Source organism: Centruroides sculpturatus, unplaced genomic scaffold (assembly GCF_000671375.1).
Source record: "Centruroides sculpturatus isolate CEXI.00-Female unplaced genomic scaffold, Cexi_2.0 scaffold375, whole genome shotgun sequence".
NCBI classification, from domain to species: domain Eukaryota; kingdom Metazoa; phylum Arthropoda; class Arachnida; order Scorpiones; family Buthidae; genus Centruroides; species Centruroides sculpturatus.
In genome coordinates, this window is record NW_019384589.1 from 23,565 (window position 1) to 51,299 (window position 27,735).

Genomic DNA, 27,735 nt, shown 5'->3' on the forward strand with positions numbered 1-27,735 from the left:
TCGTAAGATAGCTGTGGCAAATGTAAACAATTTGAAAAGTTGGTCTTTATCTACATAAATATTTAAAATTTACATATTAACTACTTTTCATACAGATTAAAAACAAATAAATAAAAATACAAATACACAAACGAAGATCCACAACTTGTAATAACAAAATAGCTCAGAACTCAAAGAGGTGATTAAGGGGCCACGAGGAAGCCGCATAATTTTAAATGTGATTACGTTTACGACAGATTGTAATGCTAACGTATGCTGGTAATGATCAGTTTATTATTTAGTTTAATATTAGATTAAAAAATCTGCGAGTCATAAGGTTTTTAATCTAATATTAAATATCTAACAGATATGTCGTCGGCTACGACAGATAAATCGAAGTGATTGCGACAGAATGTAGTGTTGTAACAAGCTTCAAATCAGCGAGTATAGAAGTGAGAGAATACAGAATGTAGTTGAGGTAAGTACAATGTAAGTATTTTAACTAGAATTAAAGTATATTCTCGGTAATTCGGCCGTTCGCATCCAGTAATCCGACACAAATAACTTTCGGTTGTTTTCGGCAGATTTGCCAAGTCACAGGCAAGATTTTTACTAGTTCAAACCGTAATTTTTTATGTTAGTAACATATCTTAATTACACATCTTATGGTTACATATTATTCCTTACATATAATAACAGTATTAAAAATAAGTTATATATAAAGGTTTTCATTACTAAAGTAAAAGATGAACAATCATTTTTAACAAAATTTATTGTGTTTTCTAGTAGATGGAATTAGTAAACAGATTAGTTGATTCACCTTACTAAAGGTCAAGTACATATACTTGATCAGGAAGGATTGAACATCTAAATTATAGATAGATATGTTTATTTTCAATATAAGTTTATTTCATTATTACATTAGACGCTATCATGAAACATGCGCTTTTTAACAATGAATACAAGTGAGAAACAATTTATTAAATAGAAGGTGTGTATAAGATTTTGTTACTAATCTTGAAACGTGAGAATGATGTACACATAAACTGCTAACAAAAAAAATAAGTTTATAAAGAGAATTGGCAGGGAATAATCTTTATTTTTAAAAGTCGAAGTCAATTTTATGGACTGAACTTATGTTTTTTTATATATTGAAAAACTTTTGTCCTTTAACAAGCAAAGTATACGTGTTAATTTACTTCTCTGCCTTTTGTCGAAAATTTCTGATATTTTGCAGGAAAGTTTGTATGTTAAGAAGATTGTTTCTGTTAAATTTTGGTGTTTAAAAATCGACGGGTTGGAGAGATAAAAAAGACTGTGTTTATTTAGTGTATTGTCTTAATGAAGATTTCACTCATTATTAACACTTAAAATTTTTTTAATAATATTTATATTTATTCTAAAAATTAAGCTTTCTGTCATTCTATAAAGGTAGTGTTATAATGGTTCCAGTACAAGTGCTGCAAAACGATCCAGCTTATTGGAGTGAACCTGACAAGTTTATTCCTTACAGGTGATATGCTAGTAATAACTAAATTACGTTTACATCTATGTTATTAACGGAATTAGTGGATATTGTGTGTTTTCAGATTTTCGTCTGAGGAACGAAGAGAAATTGACTCGATCATATACCAACCATTTGGAGCAGGGCATAGAATATGTATTGGACAGAGGCTAGCAAAAACAGTAATAAAATTAGTNTGGAGAGATAAAAAAGACTGTGTTTATTTAGTGTATTGTCTTAATGAAGATTTCACTCATTATTAACACTTAAAATTTTTTTAATAATATTTATATTTATTCTAAAAATTAAGCTTTCTGTCATTCTATAATAAGCAAAAATATAAAATGTTTTTTAAAAAAGATATGATATCAGACGGGGACATCAAAAATTGTCGAGAAAATTAAGCGATTCGTTGCTGGATATTTTAGAATTACACAATTAAACATGTAGAAGAAAATTTCAATTTGAAAATTTTTATTTTATAATTAATTCATATGATAGGAGAAATAAAGGAAAAAAGAAATTGTTGTATTTTATACATTATTTATTATAAGTGAAAAATATTATAATTGCGGTATAGTGTACAGCTATTGCAGACAAGAAGCCCGTCAATATGCCTATTTACACTTTCACCAACCGTTACGACCTCCAACTAATAGTGGATCCAGAAATCTTTAGAATAAGGCAATATAGAAATTTATTTTTCTATTTTTATACATTTACAGATGCAACAGTCATCGTATTGCTTATCGTAAGGATTTCAGACTTGTACATACTTTCATACAGGCTTGGATTGTATTAAATTTGGAAGAATAAAATCAACAATACATTTAAGTATAATGTACATAATTACAACGATACTCGTTTCTGTTTTAGTGTTCATCATTTTATTATGGATAAGGTGAGTTAGGTTATTAATAACTATTTTTAATTAAAATTATTTAATTTCATTATTAAAGGAAAATGTTTCAATCCAGTACACGCCTGTAATTAATATTAACAGAAACGTTTTCGTTACTTCATATCTTTCGCCTGCCTTTTTTTGTACCGATAAAAAATTAGTACCGTACTTTTGTACTTATTATTTTGGGGATTCTCTCTAATATCTTGTTTTGCAATCAGATATAAAAAATTTTCAAAATTAAAACAACTTCACACAGTCATATAACGTAGATATGAACTAATTTTGCTCACGAACGTTGGTTTGCTTGGAAATTTCAAATATTTTTTATTTTATTACAGTTATACTATGCAAGAAAGCTATGCATTACGTATTAATATATACACTGTATTTTTAATATATTTTACACGGAATATGTTCAGATAAAATCCTACAAATACAAAATTATTACAGGAAAATTTTACGCAGACAATTCTAAACAAAATTAAATCATACAGGACTCGGTCTTTGTAAAGTTAATAGGATAAGTTAAAACCTATAGAAATGAAATTTTCTTTTTGATAAGCAGAGATATACATTACTATAAAACAGATTTCGTTGGTAGTAATAGTGTTAAAATATCTATTGCATTCTGTGTTTTGAATTGAAATTTACGTGTTCAGTATGTATAATACTATATTGCTAATGAGGATAAACGCTGTTTCTTTCGTACTCGTATAATATTATTAGTGATACAAATTAATAAATTATTAAATTAGTTTATTACTTTTGTATCTGTTATATATAACATAGAGAAAGTATGGTTAAAGAAGAAAAATAATCACCCAAAATTGTATGTATGTGTTACTCCAGTGGAAACTTATTTAATGAGGATTTTAAGTAAAGACAGTATAAATAAAAACTTAAGTCTTAAAATTAACGAAAACTGGATTCATATTTTAAAAATAATTTTTTCTCCCCTGTGAAAAGCAATTTCTCCTAGAAATAATTTTTCCAAGACAGATTTTGGTAAAAATCAAACCACAAGGTGGCGAACGTCACACTAGGTAACACTTGAGATACTAGCGCATAAGAAAAAGAAAAAGGGGGTGGAAGGTAAAAGGGTGGGGGCGGAAACAGCTTAAAAGTTTTTACAGTTGTGTTGTATCAAAATATGCCTAAAAGAAAAGATTTTAGAAGATTTTAATCTTTTAATTTGTAATATATACTAGTTTATTTACAAAAGATTACAGCAGATTTTATATGTTTTTAAATTATACAAATGTAACCAAAAGGTACTTCTATATATCGTTTATGTACTCATTGTTTTATGTAAATTCCCTACTGTAATAAGTTAAAATATATATATTGTATTTTAGTTGACTGAAGAGGGCCAAAGCCCGAAACGAATACAAAACAATGTACCGTATCCACTCAACTAATAAAGGAATTTGATGGAAAATTTGCCATGTGTCTTTGGAATAAAACACAATACTACTGTATATTACGCCACAGAATTTAATCGTTTTTCACATTTACGATTTATTTGTAAAACCTATTCTTATCCTCAAAATGAAGTTATTTACATTTTATAATAATAAATAGTATAATAATTTCTTTAAATAAAACTATTACGCGAAGTTTTACATTTAGCTGGGAAAGTTAAGCAACTCGTTAAAATACAGTGGTGCTTTGTATAACTTGCGCCTCGAATAACGGACGCTGCGAATAACGGACTTTCCGTTCGGCAGTTACGTGAGACGAACAATGGACTTTCTTCGAACAAGTGCGAATGATGTTTCTACTCTTTTGCCGTTGCCAATGACAACCTGCTATTTTTAGGATATATTAGTATTATTAGAATGTATTATTAGTATATCTGAAGTAGAAATGTAATGTAATATATGTTGATGATTTAAATAAACATTAAATGTAATGTAATACAGTATATGTTGACGATTCAAATAAACGAAATGTAATTGTGTAGATGCCGAGGTGGCGGGACGAAAAGAGGTTGTAAAAAACAAACGGAGCGAGAGTAGCTCGTAGAAGTGTTTAGTGATCTTAATTAATAAAGAATTATTCGTATCATATAATCTGGCAAGTTAAGTCATTTATAATGCATCATGGCTTCTAAAAAAACAGAAAAGTGATTTCAATTGAAACAAAGCAAAAAAATCATCAAGAGTGAAAGTTGACAAAATCTTTTTTGTCGAATGGGCTGAGGTTCAGGAGTTTACCAACACTCATTATCCAAACAGAGCTGAGGCCAACAGGATCAATGATCTCTACAATGACACCCTTGCCCGTCATTTCCGACAGGTGTTAAAGAAGAAAGAGAAACAGACCACCTTGGACATGTTATTCAAGAAGCCAGCGGGCAAAAAACAAAGGCTGGAACAAAAGAAGTTGACCCTGCAAGTTCTGGTAGCCTCTCCTGAATCTGACTCCGATTAAAAAAACAATAAAAAAGACCCGCTGCAATGTGTAAAAAGTCTGTATCTGTATGAATGTGTAAAGAAAGTGTTTTTTCACCTCCTCCTCACATCTGACTACCCGGCATAATTGGTGTCTGCTCCATTTTCATTTTTTATGGTACAGTACGGTTATGCTGCGAAACGAATTATATGTTTCAACATGTATTTCTATGGGAAAATGCGTTTCGTATAACGGACGTTTCACTTAACGGACGTGCACCTGGAACGGATTAAGTACGTTGTACGAGGCACCACTGTATTTTGAAAATTCAATAAGTAATCACTGAAATGGAAAATTTCTTAAATTTTATTTTTAATATTAGAGAAGAAATCCATAAAAATATATTCTAAAATTAAACTAATCTAAAACGTAATTTATTCAAATGTAGAAAACAAAGGATGACTTTGTTTAGACGTTACGGGATTCCAGGCCCAAAACCAAATTTCTTCTACGGAAATTTAATTGAATTCAATAAAGGGGTAAGTACATTCAGTCTGAGATAAACTAATAAAAAAGAATTTATAAATTAATTCTCATCTGTTCGTGAATAGAGGGACAAATGCATAGAAAAATGGATACGGCAATATGGAAAAATGTTTGGGTAATAAATTTGTTTCCATTTGTAAACTGTAATAAATTCAATAAGTAATAGATTGTTTACCTAATTTGAACATAATATAAATTATAACTTAAACAATTGATTCAAAGTATGAAAGTATGTTTAGTTTTTATCTAGGTGCAAAACCTTACTTAGTATGCAGCGACGTCGAATTTTTGAAACTCTCCCTTATAAAGGACAGTTACAATTTTTACAACAAAGATGTAGGTGTTACGCACTAATGATAAGTAGCTTAAATTCTGAGAAGCCTAAAATTTATTTATGTATTTATTTTTTTCTGCTAAAGTGGGTGCTGCCTGATGCTGGAATTCCTCACGATGCATCAAAATATATGCTTGGAATATTACTTGATCAAAAATGGAAAAATCTGAGAACTATTTTTAGTACTTGTTTTACTACAGGGAAAATTAAAATGGTGTTAAATTATTACTTGAGATTTTTAAACATATATCTTTTGGAATTACATAACATTTTATATTTTAGATGAGTACTCTAATGTCTTCACCGATAAAAGTCTTTCTAACAAACGTAGAGAAGCAAAAAAACCAACCGTTTGATATTTCAAAGTTGTGTAAAAAATTGGTGTTTGATATCGTCTGTACATCAGCTTTTGGTGTAACTACAAATGTTCAAAATAATGAAACAAGTAAATTTGTTGAATCGGCTCACGCTGCATTTTCAGCTGATTCTGCTGATATTTTAGCTGCAATAACAAGTGATTTTGCAATTTATTTTCATTTAATTTATTATTATGGCTAAAACATAATGTAATAATGCCTGATTATGTTTCGTTTTCTATGTAATTCAGTTTGCTTTCCGGAAATAGAGCCAGTATGTACGTTTCTTCGATACAAAATAGATAGTTTAAAGTATATGCTGAATCTACCTTCTTTGACATACATTTATGAAATGTGTGAAAAAATCGTGAATTCCAGAAAGAAATTAGATGTGAGGAGCTTGTCAGTATGTAAATACGAATAAATTGCAACATAATTGAGAGTATAATTTTTATTTTAGTCTCCTCCACCAGATCTGCTGCAGACAATGATAGATGCAAAAGATGAAACTATTATAGAAATGAAAAAACTTCCAGATAGATTTGTGATTGCAAATGCAATAATGTTCATGGCTGCTGCGTAAGAACTTCAACAGATTTGTTTATATTTTACATAAAATAAAAAAAAATTATTTATGATGAAATAAAATGTATGATAATTTTGGCAGAAATGATTCAACAAGTGCTACAATAGGATGGTGTATTAATCATCTTGCTAGTAATCTTGAAATACAAGAGAAAGTCCGTGAAGAAATAAAAAGCAACGTTTCTGAAGATGTAAAATTTTACTTTTCATTTAAAACATAGATATATTTAGTTGAAACAAAAACATCTGAAATGATTTTTTAAAACACACGTATATATATTAAATTATAATACACAACAAATATAGTAGTTATGTTAATTTACAGATGGATATCCAGTATTCTGACTTGTCCAATTTTCAGCTGCTCGATCACGTTATCTCAGAAACACTACGCTTCTGGCCTTTCTCTTTACTGTAAGTTTCTGTGTAAGCTTACCTTAAATGTTAAACGTAATAAGTTTATGATAATATATTTTTTTACATAGAGCAGTCAATAGAATATGTTCAGAAGATTACTCTTATAAAGGTATAACCATTCCTAAAGGAAGTATTATAACGGTTCCAGTACAAGTGCTGCAAAGTGATCCAGCTTATTGGAGTGAACCTGACAAGTTTAATCCTTACAGGTGATATGCTAGTAATAACTAAATTACGTTTACATCTATGTTATTAGCGGAATTATTGGATATTGTGTGTTTTCAGATTTTCGTCTGAGGAACGAAGAGAAATTGACTCGATCATATACCAACCTTTCGGAGCAGGGCATAGAATATGTATTGGACAGAGGCTAGCAAAAACAATAATAAAATTAGTGTTGGCAAATCTCCTGAGATCATTCAAATTAGAAAAGTATGGAGATGATAATGTAAGTGATAAAATATTTCATTATTAAAGCAACTAAAATTTTTCGAACGTTTAGACAGAATAAATTCAGTTTCTAAGGATTAGCCACATTATTCAAAAATAAAGAGATATTAAATTGCTTATATTCGAGAAATTCAGCTGCAATTTGTAGTAAAACTTGTATTGTTTAGTTTACTATTGTTAACTTGTACATATTTGTTTTTCTTGCAGGACGAAATGGTGTATACCATATTTATGAGTCTTCCTAAAAATGGAATAATGATTAAAACAACCTCATTAACTACGTAACTTTTTATAGTGTTTAATGTTTACGATACAAAACAGTAATAAACAAATTGTATAGATTTGTTCACAATTTTAAGTGTTTGAGTAGACTTCTATCTATATATATCAATAAGATGATAGTAGTATTTAGTGTCGGTGTTGTATACGTAATACATATATAATGTATTACAGGAGGTATTAATTTTTGTGTTTCTCATTACATGTAAAGAAGGTTTAGATATTATATTTCGTATGAAAAGAGTCGAGGATAAGAGTATTAAAATAACTTATCCCTTATAGTACAGTATTTACAAATTATAAAAGTTAGATTGGGGGAAGCGCAGAGGAATCGCGACATTAAAAAAATGTGAGAATTCCGGCTCTGTTCTTAAACTTGTAATTACCAACGTAAACAATTTTCTGACTTGTGAACAAACTCTACCAAATTTTAGAAATTATCGAATAAAAGGAGTAACATTGGTTTGATATGAATTATTTTTTAAATAATATAAAAACATGTAGTAAAATAAATTGAAGGATTGTGTCTTGTTCAGGCTCGAGCAGAGAAGTTTTCAAATGTATAATTTTTTACAATATAGATACAGTAAGCAGGAACTGAACTTATACAAAATAGATATAAGTTATACGCAACATACTGTTTAATTTTAATTTTAGATAAACTCTTTATTCCTCAAAAACTGAAAGATTCAAACACTCAAAGCTTATCACTAATTAATATCGGTTTAATTAGTGTTTTGTAGGGATTTTCGCGTTTTTAATGAAATATATGCATAGATCCGGAACGTTAATTTTAAAAAAATTCGGGAGTTCGGAGTAACGAGATTGTCTGAGTGATTGTCCTTTTAATATTGCATTCAATAAGTCCGAAATTTGGTGATATGGAGTTGGAATGTAACTAAGAATAGAGGAATCTCAATAATTTCTATATAACTACACCGGTTATAATTTTCAATACGCTCTTGTTAGAAAAACAATAAAAATTATAAAACCTATGCCTTGTTAATTGTTAATCCGGATGCATATCTTAAAATGTATTGCAGGTACCGTTGCTAGCACCGAATTTCCTCGAACTATCGGGGTTCGCAACGTAAGTAGATCACCTTTTACATGAGATTCCGCATTCGAAACTGCGTTATTAGCTTAGAATAATAATTCTACATTGTTCCGGAAAGGATTATGTCATTACCTCCCTTTTCCTTAGGCTCAACATCCCTGCATAGCAAACACTAATTTATAAACTTCATAGCGTGCAGCAATTTACGCTCACTCTTAAACAGCCCGTCATCTTTTTGTTACTTTGCGCGCATGCTCTCTTAGTCATTGCCCATATCACAAACAATACGGCAATTATAAGATACCATTGAAAAAAGTACAGAAACACCTGACTTTCATAAAAATTGAATTATCACTGCAAGACGTATAGCAAATTTTTAGTGCATAGCTACATTTCATTTACTTGTAAATAACGAGGGTATAGAAATGTACGGGAAATATGTTCTAGGGTACCTTTGAAGTGTTTCAATTATCGCTATTTTTTTCAAACAATCGTCAGCTTTCTAACTGTTTCTATAGCATAGTGGAAAAGATTAGCAAATGTCATCTAATATTGATTTAAAGTTTTCTTCTGCTCCAATATGAGGTTTAAATGACACTTTCTCCAGATATTGAAACTACATACTTTATATTAAACCATAAACCAATGAACACCAGTCACGGGTTCGCTCTTCTCTAACTGGTTACGTAGTGTTTTTCGGATTTTCCTCACGTAAACATAACACATGAATTGAAAGCAGTTTCTCAAAGAAAGTCTCTTCTTGAGAAACTCACCTCAGCAAATACAAACAAACTTAAAATAATTACTAACAATTATTTGTATAGATCGTATAAACTTATAATTTAATATTAAACAATAAACCGATATGATTAACACGACAGAATGTTATGCTATTGTATAAAAATCGTGATTATTTTATTGTCCATTTAATATTAGATTAAAATATCTACGACTCATTGATTTTTTAATCTAATATTAAATAGACAATAGATACCGTGTTTCCCCGAAAATAAGACAGTGTCTTATATTAATTTTTGCTCTCAAAGATGCGCTAGGTCTTATTTTTCCATAAAGAAGATTTCACATTTATTATTGAACAAAAAAATCCCCAACTCGAACTTACACGAGAGTGACGTATATCCGGTTGTGTCGAACAGAACTAAAATAAAACCGAAGTCAACTTACTACGTTTCCGTGCTGGAGTGGACTTCCCACTCTCGCTTCAACTTAACCTTTTCATAACGTCGACATCCGGCTCGATGAAGAATTAGTGCTTACTGAACCGTCGCACTATGGAAATGTGATGTGGCGTGATTTCCGGCCGTCCAATTACCCATCACCAGCCGTAACGTTATGCAAATCTATGACTCCCAAGCCATAGTCTTATGCAAATTATGCCGTGTGGAGTGATTGTCTGCTGGCCAATCAGTGGCTGTACTTTCAAAAAGCCAACGGCTACTTTCAACCGTCTGTCAATGACCGTTACGAGTAAAAAGCACTTTGCTAGGTCTTACTTTCGGGGGAGGCCTTATATTTAGCAATTGAGCAAAACCTCTGCTAAGTCTTATTTTCAAAGGATGTCTTATTTTCGGGGGAAACACGGTATGTAGTAGGCTATGACATAAATCGAAATGATTGCGACAGAATGTAGTGCAGTGACTGACCAATCATCAGCGAGTGTAGAAGTGAGTTAAGATAGAATGTGGTCAAAGGTAAGTAGAATAGAAGTATATTAACTAGAATTAAAGTATAGTCTCGGTAGTTCGGCCGTTCGCATCCAGTAAACCAACACAAGTCACTTTTGGGTATTTTCGGCACGTTTGCTAAGTCACAGGCAAGATTTACACTAGTTCAAACGGTAATTCTTAAGGTTAGTGACACATCTTATGGTTATATATTATATCTTACTTATAATAACTATATAACAAATAAGTTATATACGGAAGTTTTTGTTTTGTTTTTTTTTATAGAAAAAAGTTAATTAACTATATTTTACCAATACGATTTTATCAAATAGATTTTACTCTATCTCTAAGACAGAGTAATACATAATAGCATGTAGGCTTTTACAAATAAAAGTACAGTAGAACCTCGATTATCCGGACTAATTGGGGATGAAGGTAGTCCGGATAAGGAAAAATCCGGATAATCGAAACAAATACTTTAATTTGTCTTTTAATGATAATACAACACGTTTTCTTTACGATGACATATCGGTAATATTAAAAGTAAATACTGTATTTAAATCGTGATCAAATTTTCAAGAAACAAACGTTCGTATTGAATTTGGACTACTACTGACCAACGCTAATAGACTACCTATTGTTTAAAAGACCCTCTGGTGGCACAAGAAGACGGATTTTATAAAATAAAAAGTAGTTGAAACTGCATTTTTATGAATAAAAATTTGACAAACTATTTATCGTTTTATGAATGGTAAAATTTTTTCGTCGCGTTCACGGCTTTTAAGTAATGCATAAACCTTCGAGGCGCGAGGCCCTTCGGACCTCGAGGCATAGGCGGTGGCCCACGTCGTCCATGCCTTACGCCATCCTTGGTCATAGAAATGATGTAATTTGAATATAAATTATTTATAAATACGTATGTCAAGTTATATTTTTATTACTACGTAAAATATATTTAAGAGTTTACGACCACTGTGCCGGGTGAGCCGTTGTTGAAACAAAAAAAGTTATGCATCCCATCACGTACATAAACAGTGTCGTGATTCGCCAAGTGCAAATCAGCAAATTCGTAAAATTTTTGTTTATTTTGAACAATCCGGATAATCGAAAATCCGGATAATGGAGGTTCTACTGTATTTGATGAGAAAGATACATAGAGCAGTTGGGTATAGATGAAGATTGGACGAAAAGTGCTTACCAATACCCATTGTAAAAGATGTGTTATTATAGAATACGTACCGAACACCTCGAAATTCGATACAGTATTCACAACATCGTGGCAGGCTCGTCAACCATACTTTTTTTAGAATTTGTATACGTATTTAACTTTAGACACTTGCGGAGCAGTTTACGTGAGTGTAAGACAGTACTCTATCATATAGCAAACAGCGTAATGTTTGGTCATTTACAATGAAATTAGTTACATGATTTCTGAGGATTTCATTTTTTATTTGTATTTGTTCTTATTTTTGGAAAGTTTAGTAAATTTTGAATGACTTTTCGCACAAAAATTGGATATTTTTATAGTTTATGTAACTGAGGAATCAACGTATTTTAATCCACAAACTGGAGAAAATATTTTAGCAATAATGATGAACATAAAGCTTAAAATTTTCCGACAAAATTATATAAAAAAGTTTCAGTTATACATGGGCAGTTTCAACATATATGATGCACAAATAATGGTGTTATTCATACTTTACATATTATCACAAAAGCACGAAACTGTAACTTGTTTTTCTTATGCGTCATGGGTTTCTTTCTAAAAACATTTTCATTACGAAATTGTAAATGTTTTGTTAAATTAAAAGGTTAAATCCTAACCTAATGTAATTGTAAATGACGTCGCAATCAATACATATTTTTATTTTGCTGTCTTGAAAATTCATTTGGATTTTTGGTGGACGTTCTCAGAACTCAATGAGGGGCCACAAGGAAGCCCATAATTTTCAATGTGATTACGTTTACGACAGATTGTAATGCTACCGTATTATGGTGTGAGAGGCGAACAACCTGTAATTAGAAATTTAATTGAAATAGTAAAATTTTAGACAAAAATATTCTATGATTTTGGTGGGAAAATTATATTTTGTAAAACGAAGGAATCTGGTAAAAGTCACTTTTTTCAACGGAAGTTGAACATACCGTTACGAGTAAAAAGCACTTTGCTAGGTCTTACTTTCGGGGGAGGCCTTATATTTAGCAATTGAGCAAAACCTCTGCTAAGTCTTATTTTCAAAGGATGTCTTATTTTCGGGGGAAACACGGTATGTAGTAGGCTATGACATAAATCGAAATGATTGCGACAGAATGTAGTGCAGTGACTGACCAATCATCAGCGAGTGTAGAAGTGAGTTAAGATAGAATGTGGTCAAAGGTAAGTAGAATAGAAGTATATTAACTAGAATTAAAGTATAGTCTCGGTAGTTCGGCCGTTCGCATCCAGTAAACCAACACAAGTCACTTTTGGGTATTTTCGGCACGTTTGCTAAGTCACAGGCAAGATTTACACTAGTTCAAACGGTAATTCTTAAGGTTAGTGACACATCTTATGGTTATATATTATATCTTACTTATAATAACTATCAGATTTTCGTCTGAGGAACGAAGAGAAATTGACTCGATCATATACCAACCATTTGGAGCAGGGCATAGAATATGTATTGGACAGAGGCTAGCAAAAACAGTAATAAAATTAGTGTTGGCAAATATCCTGAGATCATTCAAATTAGAAAAATATGGAGATGATGTAAGTAATAAAATATTACATTATTAAAGCAACTGAAATTTTTCGAACGTTTAGACAGAATAAATTCAGTTTCTAAGGATTAGCCACATTATTCAATAATAAAGAAATATTAAATTGCTTATATTCGAGAAATTCAGTTGCTATTCATAGTAAAACTTGTATTGTTTAGTTTACTATTGTTAACTTGTACATATTTATTATTCTTGCAGGATGAAATGGTGTATACCCTATTTTTGAGTCATCCTAAAAATGGAATAATGATTAAAACAACTCCATTAGCTTCGTGATTTATTATAATCTTTTATTTTTACGCTTAAAAAAGAAATAAAGATAAAGTTTATAAATTTGTTTACGATTTAAATGTTTGTTTAAGCTTGTATTTGTATATTTCAATAAGATTATATTATTTCTTATAATAAAAATATTGCAATAGTCCCAATTTATCGTCGTCTTTGAATAACTTTATTATTTTATATTAACATAATCCTAAGTACAGTCTTGTAATTTAAATGTGAATAGCAACGAAGATAAAACTAAATTATTTAGTACAGTGTAGTATTTTTCTCTTGCTGTCCGATCTAGGCACACTTAAAAGAACATTTTAGGAAACCCCATTATTCGTGTGGTAAGTGGCATATCCTAACGATCCACTCTCCGTAAGAATTTCTATGTTCTTTCCTTTCGGTTTTTCTTTATATAATTTTTTTTCGTTTGCCTTCTAGACCCTTTTTTCCTCCATCGCAAGTTCGTGAAGCCTGTAATAATGCAGATTTATGTTGAAGAAACCGACATATGTGCGATAGACCACAATCAGACCCATCTCGTTTTTTAACTTCCCAGTATCTAACCAGTTTCCAGCAGAAAAGTATATTTATTCCTTATTTGGCAATACATTAATCAATTCCGATAATAATATTAGAATTTTAATTCCAGTAAGAGTATTAACAGCCGTGACAATATCAGATAAAACTTAGTTATAAAGGCTGAAAGCACTCTTTGAAACTTAATAATATGGATAAATCGGTGTTCTCGAGTAATTCTTCGATATTATTACTAATTCTTATTTCAGGTTTTTGATATGCCGATAGCAATTCGTAAGCGACCAGAGTCGTTTCGCCATTAGATTGTTTTTCCTATTACTTTTTTAATTAATCTTTTTGCCATAGACAATAACGGCGCCAGTAGAAGTAGAATTCCACCAGATTGATTAACCAAATTTTTTTTTTAACTTGATAGGGAGCAGTTTCTTCTAATATTGCTCTTCGTTGAAGCGGAGTATTCTCAGCTAAAATCGCCAACATATGAAAATTTTTCTTTACGTTCTTCATTTTATCGGTAATTACAGTCGTCCCCCCTATAACACTGTTGATTATTCCGTTTTATATGAATTCCATGTTGTACGGGTTACTTAAATTTTACAAATACGTGTGTCGGGCTGTGAACGGCTCACGTATCCAAAAAATACCTCGTTCATTTGGAAAACACGAATCCTTCACTAAAAGTCTCTTGTTTGTTTTAGGATGAAAATCCAATAACAAATAAACAAATTCCTTTTCTATAGCTTTTTTATACGCATCCATAAAAACGATTACATTTGCCTGCAAAAGCTTGGCACCCGAAACAACTTATTTGACTTTCATCACGATTATTTTTAATTCTTCCATTCTCATCAACAATTACATAACCGAATTTTTATCTTCTTTTCATATTTCTCCGTTAACTTTATAAAGTAACGCAAACTAATAGGAAAATTATCGGGAATATCGAAAGGAAAATTATTTACCGCAGCAATATAGCTATCCAGAGACTTGTACAAACGAGGGAAAACAGAATAATATCTGTCGCTGAACATTTTTACTTATTGTTTTAGGAATTTCTGTCTAATTTCAACTTTTGGTTGCAAACCGTGTACAAGATACAGCCACTTTTTTAAAACTGTAATTAATTTGACATAGCTTATACACTAGACACCGCTATATCATATTTTGAAAACAAACGTTGGTTTGCTTGAAAATTTCGAATATTTGATTATATTACACTCATACTACGAAATGAAAAATATGCGTTATTTATCGTAAAATTCTATAAACAAGTAGTCATCTTCAGCAAAATAAGGAAACTGAACATATTTATAGAATTTTTAATGAAATAATTATCGAAATAAAGTAATAGAACAATGGCTAAGCAATAATAATTAAAAAAACANCCATGCCTTACGCCGCCCTTGGTCATAGAAATGATGTAATTTGAATATAAATTATTTATAAATACGTATGTCAAGTTATATTTTTATTACTACGTAAAATATATTTAAGAGTTTACGACCACTGTGCCGGGTGAGCCGTTGTTGAAACAAAAAAAGTTATGCATCCCATCACGTACATAAACAGTGTCGTGATTCGCCAAGTGCAAATCAGCAAATTCGTAAAATTTTTGTTTATTTTGAACAATCCGGATAATCGAAAATCCGGATAATGGAGGTTCTACTGTATTTGATGAGAAAGATACATAGAGCAGTTGGGTATAGATGAAGATTGGACGAAAAGTGCTTACCAATACCCATTGTAAAAGATGTGTTATTATAGAATACGTACCGAACACCTCGAAATTCGATACAGTATTCACAACATCGTGGCAGGCTCGTCAACCATACTTTTTTTAGAATTTGTATACGTATTTAACTTTAGACACTTGCGGAGCAGTTTACGTGAGTGTAAGACAGTACTCTATCATATAGCAAACAGCGTAATGTTTGGTCATTTACAATGAAATTAGTTACATGATTTCTGAGGATTTCATTTTTTATTTGTATTTGTTCTTATTTTTGGAAAGTTTAGTAAATTTTGAATGACTTTTCGCACAAAAATTGGATATTTTTATAGTTTATGTAACTGAGGAATCAACGTATTTTAATCCACAAACTGGAGAAAATATTTTAGCAATAATGATGAACATAAAGCTTAAAATTTTCCGACAAAATTATATAAAAAAGTTTCAGTTATACATGGGCAGTTTCAACATATATGATGCACAAATAATGGTGTTATTCATACTTTACATATTATCACAAAAGCACGAAACTGTAACTTGTTTTTCTTATGCGTCATGGGTTTCTTTCTAAAAACATTTTCATTACGAAATTGTAAATGTTTTGTTAAATTAAAAGGTTAAATCCTAACCTAATGTAATTGTAAATGACGTCGCAATCAATACATATTTTTATTTTGCTGTCTTGAAAACTCATTTGGATTTTTGGTGGACTTTCTCAGAACTCAATGAGGGGCCACAAGGAAGCCCATAATTTTCAATGTGATTACGTTTACGACAGATTGTAATGCTACCGTATTATGGTGTGAGAGGCGAACAACCTGTAATTAGAAATTTAATTGAAATAGTAAAATTTTAGACAAAATTATTCTATGATTTTGGTGGGAAAATTATACTTTGTAAAACGAAGGAATCTGGTAAAAGTCACTTTTTTCAACGGAAGTTGAACATCCTTTTTGGTTTCTCTTATCTTTTAAAATTTTAGTTACCTTGGAAACTGGCAACTCCTCAGTAAAATTCCTTTTCTCCTGTTCACGTGGAAAATTACGAGATGCTGATTGGTGAAAATTTGTTAGAAACAGAAAGAATTTTGTATCATTCGGGGAGTACGCCAGAAGACCCAAAAGCGGACAGACGTATTCCACATCATCTCCATAAGCCAACGCCCATAACCGATTCCCGAAGTCTTCTAAATGAATTATTAAGTCGGTAAATACATTGAAGTAAATGTTTATTAATGTGCTAATGAAGAATTGATAAAGAGAAGAACATTTCTCCAGAACCAAAGATACAAGAAGACGAATATAGAAATGTCTGAGGTAGTATGATTTTTGTTCGAAATTGTGAGCTTTCTCTCTCGAAATAGCTTTATACGAAGATTCAATTTTGTATAATTTTGTTTATTTTTGTTTTATTAAATGTTTATTTTTATTGTTAAAGAAATGTCTCTTACGTCATCTGAATCAAACGTATTTCACCGCCTCCTTCACGAATGAATACGCATGTTAATCTGCTAAATATAAATCTGATTAGCTTGTGTCAGGAGTCCTGACAGAAGGAAGAGGGTGATTACACGATCATGTAATTCCACTGTGAATTAACCTGTAGTTAAAGCCCTCCACCCTCAATTTCTTCAGACAGAATAGTCATTCTTTTTGACAACCAGAAGACTAGTTTAACAACTAGACGCCGAATAAGTGGTACACGAGTAAAAACTACTCCGTATCCCCAGTTAGCTCCTCACAATGGTAATGATCAGTTTATTATTTAGTTTAATATTAGATTAAAAAATCTGCGAGTCATAAGGTTTTTAATCTAATATTAAATATCTAACAGATATGTCGTTGGCTACGGCAGATAAATCGAAGTGATTGCGACAGAATGTAGTGTTGTAACTAGCTTCAAATCAGCGAGTGTAGAAGTGAGTAAATACAGAATGTATTTGAGGTAAGTACAATGTAAGTATTTTAACTAGAATTAAAGTATATTCTCGGTAATTCGGCCGTTCTCATCCAGTAATCCGACATAAATAACTTTCGGTTGTTTTCGGCAGATTTACTAAGTCACAAGCAAGATTTACACTAGTTCAAACAGTAATTCTTAAGGTTAGTGACACATCTTATGGTTATATATTATACCATACTTATAATAACTATATATCGAATAAGATTTTTTTATAGAAAAAAGTTAATTAACTATATTTTATTAATACAATTTTATCAAATATATTTTTAACAGAACGTAACCTGTTTTTTAGTTTGTCGAATTAGTAAACAGGTTATTTGAATTGACCTTATTAAAGGTTAGCTACATATATTTGATAAGAAAGAGTTGCTCAAGTAGAATTATTGATTCATAAGTTTAGTTTTAAAATAAGGTTTTTTTATATATATTATCTTTGTAGGGAAACTACAAGCTTGCACGACAAACACACGCACTTTGACAACGCATTAAATTGAGGAACAATTCATTAATATAAAGGTGAGTACAAGTTTTTGTTACTCATATAATAACCGAATATTTTACACATAAAGTACTGACAATAAAAAAAGTTCATGAAGAGAGTTTTGTATAAAATATAAGTTCAGATACAGGCAATGATCGTTCACTTTAAAAATCGAGGTTGGATTTTATAGACTGAACTTTAATTTTTTATATTGAGAAGCTTTTGTCTTTCACCGAACATGTACGTGTATATGTGTTATTTAATTGTTAAATTTGCTTATACGTATGCAGTTAACCTGTGTTGTACACGCATAATAATATAATGTGATTGTTTTAACATAAAAAAATAAGTTTTTTAGTTCAATAATCAAATTTTTATAACACAATTAGAAATAAAGTTACTTTACATTCTACTGTAAACCGATATTTTAGAATTACAGAATTAAATATGTAGAACGACTTATAATTACAGCATTTAATTTTTTCAATTTAAAAGATATAACAAGTAAAAAAATTAAATTGTCATATTTCATACATTATTTCTGAAATTAAAATGAGTGTATAATGTACTGTATAAGCTAGTGCAGAAAAGAAACACCTCAGTATGTTTATTTGCACTTCTACTAACCGTTACGTATCCAGAAGTCTTTAGAGGAGGCATTAAGAAAACAATACGTGTAAACAAACCTTTATTATATGAAATACTTGGCTTTATTCATGAAAAATCTTAAAAGAGGTGCTGATATGCCCTGCGCTTCCCTAAGTTCGATCCTGCTAACAACTACTAGCAAATCTAGAAGGTTTTCTAAAGGCATATTCAGGCAATATTCTTCATCTGACCTTGTTGATTACTTGGAAAATCATATGAAAGGCATGAGGACTCCGCTTCTCTTATTTCTTACAAAGCAAAAACAACTTATAAAGGAAATATAAAGCTTTTATTTGAATCACTATTAGTATTTTACATCAATTTCGAAATTATTCTTCAATTACTTCGTGTATATTATTAGAGTCTATGCCATTGTCTGAATGGTAATTAAACTTAATTATGTTTTTTTTAAATTTAAAGTGTAATTTCAATACATTTAATTAAGTCAATTACGTAACTTTTCAGCCGGTATTACTAATGCGCATTTAAATGTATTTAAAACTGGAAACACGAATAAATATATCAAAATTCAAACGAAAGTAAAGGTTTCGTAAGTGAAGGACAAACTGCTGATCTACTTGTCAGTTTAGTTTTTTATTAAGATTAGTATTTAATACATGCCTGCATGTTTCTATTAGTGAAAAGAACTTCCTCCACCCTGTTATATTTATTTAATTTGTAGTAGTATTAAATATATGAAGCTGGCTATATACTTCCTATATAATTCCTAATACACGTATTTTATAAAATTATAGAAGTTTTCGACAATACAGGAATTATTAAACTTTAAAATGGGTTAATAAATTCGCTTGTCCCAACACACTTACTAACAATACATACAGGAAAAAATAATTTTTTTTCGCATGTTTCGATGTTTGAAAGTCTACCAATTCCAAAAACGTAAAAATTTTGGGGTTATCTTTTGATCGATCGCTATACGTTCCCTCTGTTAAATACTGTGTAATTTTATAACAAATATATAATTCTAGGCTTGCACGTTGTGGCATATGAGTGATTTACATTTATACGATTTATAAAATCAATATTTAAATAAGTTCAAATTAATGTCGTAAAATATATATCGAAATTACTTACAGGTATAAAACATCAAATTATTATTATTATTATAACTTGAGATTTTACGCTTAATTAGCATTAATATAATTATATCTTAAATGCAGTGTTTCCGGTTTTGTACAAGATCAGTTAAATACATTACAATGTACTTATTTCTATATAATATGTAGTCTACCCATGCCCCATTGAATAAAACTAATGAACACTGAGTTGATCGTGGGTTCGACCAGGCCAATGTCTTGGCCATGTAACGTTTTCCGGGTTTTCTTCACTTTAATAACACATAAACCGGGACCAATATTCTATAAAACACCTCCGGGATGACTTTTTAATTTGGCAGATCATAGTGCTGTGTACGAATAACACTAAATCAAACCTACAATCTTTGTATGAGAAGACATTTCTCTATACGATCATCTCATAATTGTTACTGCAACAAGGCAACACAATACTTCAGCAATCTACCAACGGGCAACCTCTATTTAGGTCATTGATACACGAACAATACAATTGAATCTAAAACTGTTTTTCAGGCATGAACTCTTGACTAACGTTTAAGGGTTTTATCTACTTGTCAAATATTAAATCTCTCATTACAATTATTATCAAATCATTAAATATATTATATAAGTATATAAATTGTAACATGCCGTAGTTATATTAAAATTTATTTTTCTATTTTTATACATTTGCAGATATAACAGTCATCGTATTGCTTATCGTAAGGATTCCAGTCTCGTACATACTTTCATATAGGCTTGGATTATATTAAATTTGGAAAAATCAAATCAACAATACATTTAAGTATAATGTACATAATTACAACGATACTTGTTTCTGTTTTAGTGTGCATCATTTTATTATGGATAAGGTGAGTGAGGTTATTATTAATTTATTGTAATTAAATTCATTTAATTTTAATGTTACAGGGAAACTATTTTGATTCTGTACACATATAATTAGTATTAACAAAACAAGATTTTGTTTGTTTATGCCTGCGTTTTGTTTGTACCAATACAGAATTTTATTTTACATTTTTACTTATTGTTTGGGAGATTGCTGTTTAATTTCAACTTTCGCTAGCAGATCGTGTACAAAATATAGAAACTTTTATAATGGCAGGAACTTTGCTATGTATTACTCTGTGTTAGACACAGAGTAATACATAGCAGCATTTAAGCTTTTACAAATAAACGTATTTGATGAGAAAGATACATAGAGCAGTTGGGTATGAAGAATGGATGAAAAGTGCTTACCAATACCCATTGTAAAAGATGTGTTATTATAGAATACTTACCGAACACTTCGAAATTCAATACGGTATTCACAACATCGTGGCAGGCTCGTCAACCATACTTTTTTTAGAATTTGTAAACGTATTTAACTTTAGACACTTGCGGAGCAGTTTACGTGAGTGTAAGACAATACTCTATCATATAGCAAACAGCGTAATGTTGGGACGTTTACAATGAAATTAGTTACATGATTTTTGAGGATTTCATTTTTTATTTGTATTTGTTCTTATTTTTGGAAAGTTTAGTAAATTTTGAATGACTTTTCGCACAAAAATTGGATATTTTTATAGTTTATGTAACTAAATAATCAACGCGTTTAAATACACAAACTGGAGAAAATATTTAAGCAATGATGATGAACATATATGACAAAATTATATAAAAAATTAGTAAAGTCAATATACAAAAGTGATGTCTTCTCGAGATTTTAAACAAATAATACAAACTGGAATATACTATTTTGACCATAAAACAAAATATAATTCGATAGTTCCGAAAACGTTGAAAAAATGACAGAAAATCAGGTATTTATTTTCAGGATTCTATGAATGTTATGTTACGTGTAGTACGTAATTATAAGCAATATAAAGAGTATAAATGAGGGGGTTGTATCTTGTAAACTGTTTGTACAGTAAGTTAATATTAGAGAACACCCCTCTAAAAAATTCAGAACCAATTTCTTAGATATATAAATAAATTATAAGCGAATAGTATACCGTTGATAAAGAACACATTTCCTTGAATATTACCACCTTTTTCACCTAAATGTCTTTCATAAATTGAGCACATTTATCAAATGTATAATACAACTTTTCACTTATAACCTAAATTTTCTATTGCTTCTCTAATAATCTTGGTTAACTATATCATAAGATAAAGTAACCGTAAAGACTACTGCATAGAGAAAAAAACTGAAGTACATAATGGAAAATGTTTTATAAACTGGCTGAAATTGAGTAAAGAATGCGTTCATATCTATTCAGTATCGAATAACCAGGGTTACTTGAGATAGACATGTACAGATGACAGACATTTCATCTGTACATGATGTCTTTAGGTGTTACCTGTCTTTTCAGTCTCGCACATATCTGAAGCGAGAAATGATATGTAGTGTTACATAGTAAAAATTTCTTCTTTTGTATACTAAGAAAAAATCATAAATAATATTTTTATATTATGGAAACATGTTTTATAAAAACAATAAAAATAATTGAACTCATTTTAAAAGTAATTATATTAACATATTTTCTTTATACTTCGAGAGAGAATAAACAATAATCTTATAAGAATGCAATTTAAGCTTATACATGTGATTTATATAGAAGAAGAAAACAAAGAATGACATTGTTTCAACGTTACGGAATTCCAGGCCCAAAACCAAATTTCTTCTACGGAAATTTAATTGAATTCATTAAAGGGGTAAGTACTTTCAGTCTGAGATAAATCTGTAAAGAATTTATAATGTGAAATAAAATTTCCAACTTTTCGTGTGTAGAGGGACAAATGCATAGAAAAATGGCTACAGCAATATGGAAAAATGTTTGGGTAATGAATTTCTTTCCATTTAAACTGTATTTAAATTGATAAATATGTTTTAAGTACAAATTATAATTTAAATTTAATACAAAGTATAACTTAAAATTGATTCAACGTATGTTTAGGTTTTATCTAGGTGCAAAACCTTACTTAGTATGCAGCGATGTCGAATTTTTAAAACTTTGTCAAATAAAGGACAATTATAATTTTTACAATAAAGATGTAGGTAATTTTCAGAAACTATAAATTCTTAAAAGCTTAAAATTTATTTATGTATTTACTTCTTTTGTTTAAATTAAAGTGGGTGCTGCCAGATAGTGGATTTCCTCACGATGAATCTAAAAATATAGTTGGAATACTAACCGATAGGAAATGGAAAATACTAAGAAGTATTATTAGTACTTGTTTTACTACCGGAAAAATTAAAATGGTAATAAATTACTACTTAGATTTTCAAACATTACTACTTACATTACTACATTTACAAATAACTACTTAAATTATCTCTTGGAATTACATAACATTTTATAATTTAGACGACTACTCTAATGTCTTCGCCGATAAAAGTGTTTCTAACAAACGTCGAGAAGCAAGGAGATCAGCCGTTTGATATTTCAAAGTTGTGTAAAAAATTGGTGTTTGATATCGTCTGTACTTCAGTTTTTGGCGTAACTACAAATGTTCAAAACAATGAAACTAGTAAATTTGTTGAATCGGCTCACGCTGCATTTTCAGCTGATTCTGCTGATATTTTAGCCGCAATAACAAGTAAAATTTAAATTCATTTTTATTTAATATCTTATTATGAGTTAAACCAGAAGTATTAATAAATAATTTGTGTTAAATTTTTTAAATAATTTAGTTTGCTTTCCGGAAGTAGAGCCAATGTGTACGTTTCTTCGACATAAAATAGATACGTTAAAGTACATGTTGAATCTACCTTCTTTGACGTTGATTTATGAAACTTGTCAAAAAATCGTCACCTCCAGGAAGAAATTAGATGTGAGGTTATCGTTCGTACATCAATATTAATTACATGCAAACGTTTATTATTTATTTCTATAATTTCCTATTTTAGACTGTTCCACATGATATGCTGCAGACACTCATAGATGCGGAAGATGAAACAATTGTAGAAATGAAAAAACTTCCAGACAACTTTGTTATTGCAAATGCAATGATGTTTATGGCTGCTGCGTAATAACATCTCTAAATTTGTTTATGTTCTATATAAAACAACAGAATAAATTAGTTTAATGTAAAATTTTTAATTATGATTGCAGATATGACACAACAAGTGCTACAATAGGTTGGTGTATTAAACATCTCGCTAGTAATCCTGAAATACAAGAGAAAGTCCGTGAAGAAATAAGAAGCAACGTTTCTGAAGATGTAAAATTTTATTTCTAATTTCAAATGTGAATGTAAACAAAAACATCTGAAATGTAAATAATTACGCCATGTTAAACATTATTACATTCAAATTTTTTTTATTATAAGATTTCCTTTGGTAAAGATGAGCTTGACGCTTCGAATGCCATCATTATCTTTACCAAAGAAACACACAAAAAAAAAAACTTCTTTGTTTTAATATTATACTTGGCGCAAGTTTTTACGTTTCACGTGGTTTTTTAGGTTTAAATATTTTATCAGATGTTGGGATATTCCCATACCACAAAAGTATCGATATTGCCCCGTATCGGTATTGGATATGAACAGTAGATATCTCGCCAGATGACGTTATTCAGTCCTTAATGTGTCTTTCCCGTTGTTTTTGCTGCCTAGAAGGTACACCTATCTCTGTAAAAAATCGCATAAAAATAAACGCTATATAAAAAATTTGCGTAGAAAGTTATACGTACAGAAAAGAAGTCCCAGTTGTACAGACCTGTTAGTTGACACCGCGAATAATAATACTATATATGAAATACGGCAACGCAACACTTCGGCGATTTGGGGATGTCTTCTGGGTGGAATTTTAAGGGTAACTGGCCTCTGTTTTAGCGTTACAGATGTGGAGTAAACCCGAAAAACTCAACGTCTGTAACGAAGTAAAGAATCGATACTGGTATCGGAATCGCCGTTTACGGGAAAACTCTAATCATATGTGTGGCAAACACTGAAGATATTCTTTTCTAAATTAATATTTTTCTGTCATGAACCGCTGAATATTAACGATGATTAACCCACTTAAAAACATTATGAACATTTTACAAAACTCGAGTTTCTCCACATCTGTTTTTTCAAAAAAACATAGTTGTGTTTAATGGAATTGCGTTTTAAATACATACATATATATATTCAATTATAATACATTACAAATATAGCACTTATGTTAATTTATAGATGGATATCCAATATTCTGACTTGACGAATTTTCAGCTGCTGGATCAGGTTATTTCAGAAACACTACGCTTCTGGCCTTTTTCTTTACTGTAAGTTTCTGTGTAAACTTACCTTAAATGTTAAACGTAATAAATTTACGATAATATATTTTTTTTACATAGTGCAGTCAATAGAATATGTTCAGAAGATTACACTTATAAAGGTATAACCATTCCTAAAGGTAGTATTATAACGGTTCCAGTACAAGTGCTGCAAAGTGATCCAGCTTATTGGACTGAACCTGAGAAGTTTAATCCTTACAGGTGATATACTAATTATAACTAAATTATGTTTACATATATGTTATTAACGTAATTATTGGATATTGTGTGTTTTCAGATTTTCGTCTGAGGAACGAAGAGAAATTGACTCGATCATATACCAACCATTTGGAGCAGGGCATAGAATATGTATTGGACAGAGGCTAGCAAAAACAGTAATAAAATTAGTGTTGGCAAATATCCTGAGATCATTCAAATTAGAAAAATATGGAGATGATGTAAGTAATAAAATATTACATTATTAAAGCAACTGAAATTTTTCGAACGTTTAGACAGAATAAATTCAGTTTCTAAGGATTAGCCACATTATTCAAAAATAAAGAAATATTAAATTGCTTATATTCGAGAAATTCAGTTGCTATTCATAGTAAAACTTGTATTGTTTAGTTTACTATTGTTAACTTGTACATATTTATTATTCTTGCAGGATGAAATGGTGTATACCCTATTTTTGAGTCATCCTAAAAATGGAATAATGATTAAAACAACTCCATTAGCTTCGTGATTTATTATAATCTTTTATTTTTACGCTTAAAAAAGAAATAAAGATAAAGTTTATAAATTTGTTTACGATTTAAATGTTTGTTTAAGCTTGTATTTGTATATTTCAATAAGATTATATTATTTCTTATAATAAAAATATTGCAATAGTCCCAATTTATCGTCGTCTTTGAATAACTTTATTATTTTATATTAACATAATCCTAAGTACAGTCTTGTAATTTAAATGTGAATAGCAACGAAGATAAAACTAAATTATTTAGTACAGTGTAGTATTTTTCTCTTGCTGTCCGATCTAGGCACACTTAAAAGAACATTTTAGGAAACCCCATTATTCGTGTGGTAAGTGGCATATCCTAACGATCCACTCTCCGTAAGAATTTCTATGTTCTTTCCTTTCGGTTTTTCTTTATATAATTTTTTTTCGTTTGCCTTCTAGACCCTTTTTTCCTCCATCGCAAGTTCGTGAAGCCTGTAATAATGCAGATTTATGTTGAAGAAACCGACATATGTGCGATAGACCACAATCAGACCCATCTTGTTTTTTAACTTCCCAGTATCTAACCAGTTTCCAGCAGAAAAGTATATTTATTCCTTATTTGGCAATACATTAATCAATTCCGATAATAATATTAGAATTTTAATTCCAGTAAGAGTATTAACAGCCGTGACAATATCAGATAAAACTTAGTTATAAAGGCTGAAAGCACTCTTTGAAACTTAATAATATGGATAAATCGGTGTTCTCGAGTAATTCTTCGATATTATTACTAATTCTTATTTCAGGTTTTTGATATGCCGATAGCAATTCGTAAGCGACCAGAGTCGTTTCGCCATTAGATTGTTTTTCCTATTACTTTTTTAATTAATCTTTTTGCCATAGACAATAACGGCGCCAGTAGAAGTAGAATTCCACCAGATTGATTAACCAAATTTTTTTTTTTAACTTGATAGGGAGCAGTTTCTTCCAATATTGCTCTTCGTTGAAGCGGAGTATTCTCAGCTAAAATCGCCAACATATGAAAATTTTTCTTTACGTTCTTCATTTTATCGGTAATTACAGTCGTCCCCCCTATAACACTGTTGATTATTCCGTTTTATATGAATTCCATGTTGTACGGGTTACTTAAATTTTACAAATACGTGTGTCGGGCTGTGAACGGCTCACGTATCCAAAAAATACCTCGTTCATCCGGAAAACACGAATCCTTCACTAAAAGTCTCTTGTTTGTTTTAGGATGAAAATCCAATAACAAATAAACAAATTCCTTTTCTATAGCTTTTTTATACGCATCCATAAAAACGATTACATTTGCCTGCAAAAGCTTGGCACCCGAAACAACTTATTTGACTTTCATCACGATTATTTTTAATTCTTCCATTCTCATCAACAATTACATAACCGAATTTTTATCTTCTTTTCATATTTCTCCGTTAACTTTATAAAGTAACGCAAACTAATAGGAAAATTATCGGGAATATCGAAAGGAAAATTATTTACCGCAGCAATATAGCTATCCAGAGACTTGTACAAACGAGGGAAAACAGAATAATATCTGTCGCTGAACATTTTTACTTATTGTTTTAGGAATTTCTGTCTAATTTCAACTTTTGGTTGCAAACCGTGTACAAGATACAGCCACTTTTTTAAAACTGTAATTAATTTGACATAGCTTATACACTAGACACCGCTATATCATATTTTGAAAACAAACGTTGGTTTGCTTGAAAATTTCGAATATTTGATTATATTACACTCATACTACGAAATGAAAAATAT

The 27,735-nt window shown here is 30.3% G+C and overlaps 2 protein-coding genes across 6 annotated transcripts; both read left to right on the forward strand.

The window, feature by feature from the left end:
- Positions 1-438: 438 nt before the first annotated feature.
- On the forward strand, positions 439-26,012 carry LOC111624714 (cytochrome P450 3A21-like). Of its 5 annotated transcripts, XM_023367624.1 has the most exons (18): positions 17,271-17,534; positions 17,623-17,733; positions 17,840-17,891; positions 18,191-18,267; positions 20,653-20,761; positions 20,804-20,828; positions 22,575-22,671; positions 22,748-22,797; positions 22,914-23,010; positions 23,090-23,218; positions 23,325-23,556; positions 23,651-23,790; positions 23,867-23,985; positions 24,072-24,180; positions 25,135-25,223; positions 25,296-25,436; positions 25,513-25,672; positions 25,882-26,012. In XM_023367624.1, coding segments are annotated over exons 5-18 (1,467 nt in total). In that variant the 5' UTR covers positions 17,271-17,534; positions 17,623-17,733; positions 17,840-17,891; positions 18,191-18,267; positions 20,653-20,760; the 3' UTR covers positions 25,960-26,012. The 5 variants fall into 5 exon arrangements, with proteins under 5 accessions (XP_023223389.1, XP_023223391.1, XP_023223392.1 ...); XM_023367619.1 differs by having other exon boundaries at positions 20,653-20,828; XM_023367621.1 differs by lacking the exons at positions 17,271-17,534; positions 17,623-17,733 and adding an exon at positions 439-457 and having other exon boundaries at positions 20,653-20,828.
- LOC111624715 (cytochrome P450 3A21-like) lies at positions 5,513-8,213 on the forward strand. Its single transcript, XM_023367625.1, has 10 exons — positions 5,513-5,663; positions 5,747-5,875; positions 5,944-6,175; positions 6,269-6,408; positions 6,478-6,596; positions 6,685-6,793; positions 6,928-7,016; positions 7,088-7,228; positions 7,305-7,467; positions 7,677-8,213. The coding sequence occupies exons 1-10, from the start codon at positions 5,559-5,561 to the stop codon at positions 7,752-7,754; spliced, it is 1,305 nt and encodes a 434-aa protein (XP_023223393.1). The 5' UTR covers positions 5,513-5,558; the 3' UTR covers positions 7,755-8,213.
- Positions 26,013-27,735: the final 1,723 nt, after the last annotated feature.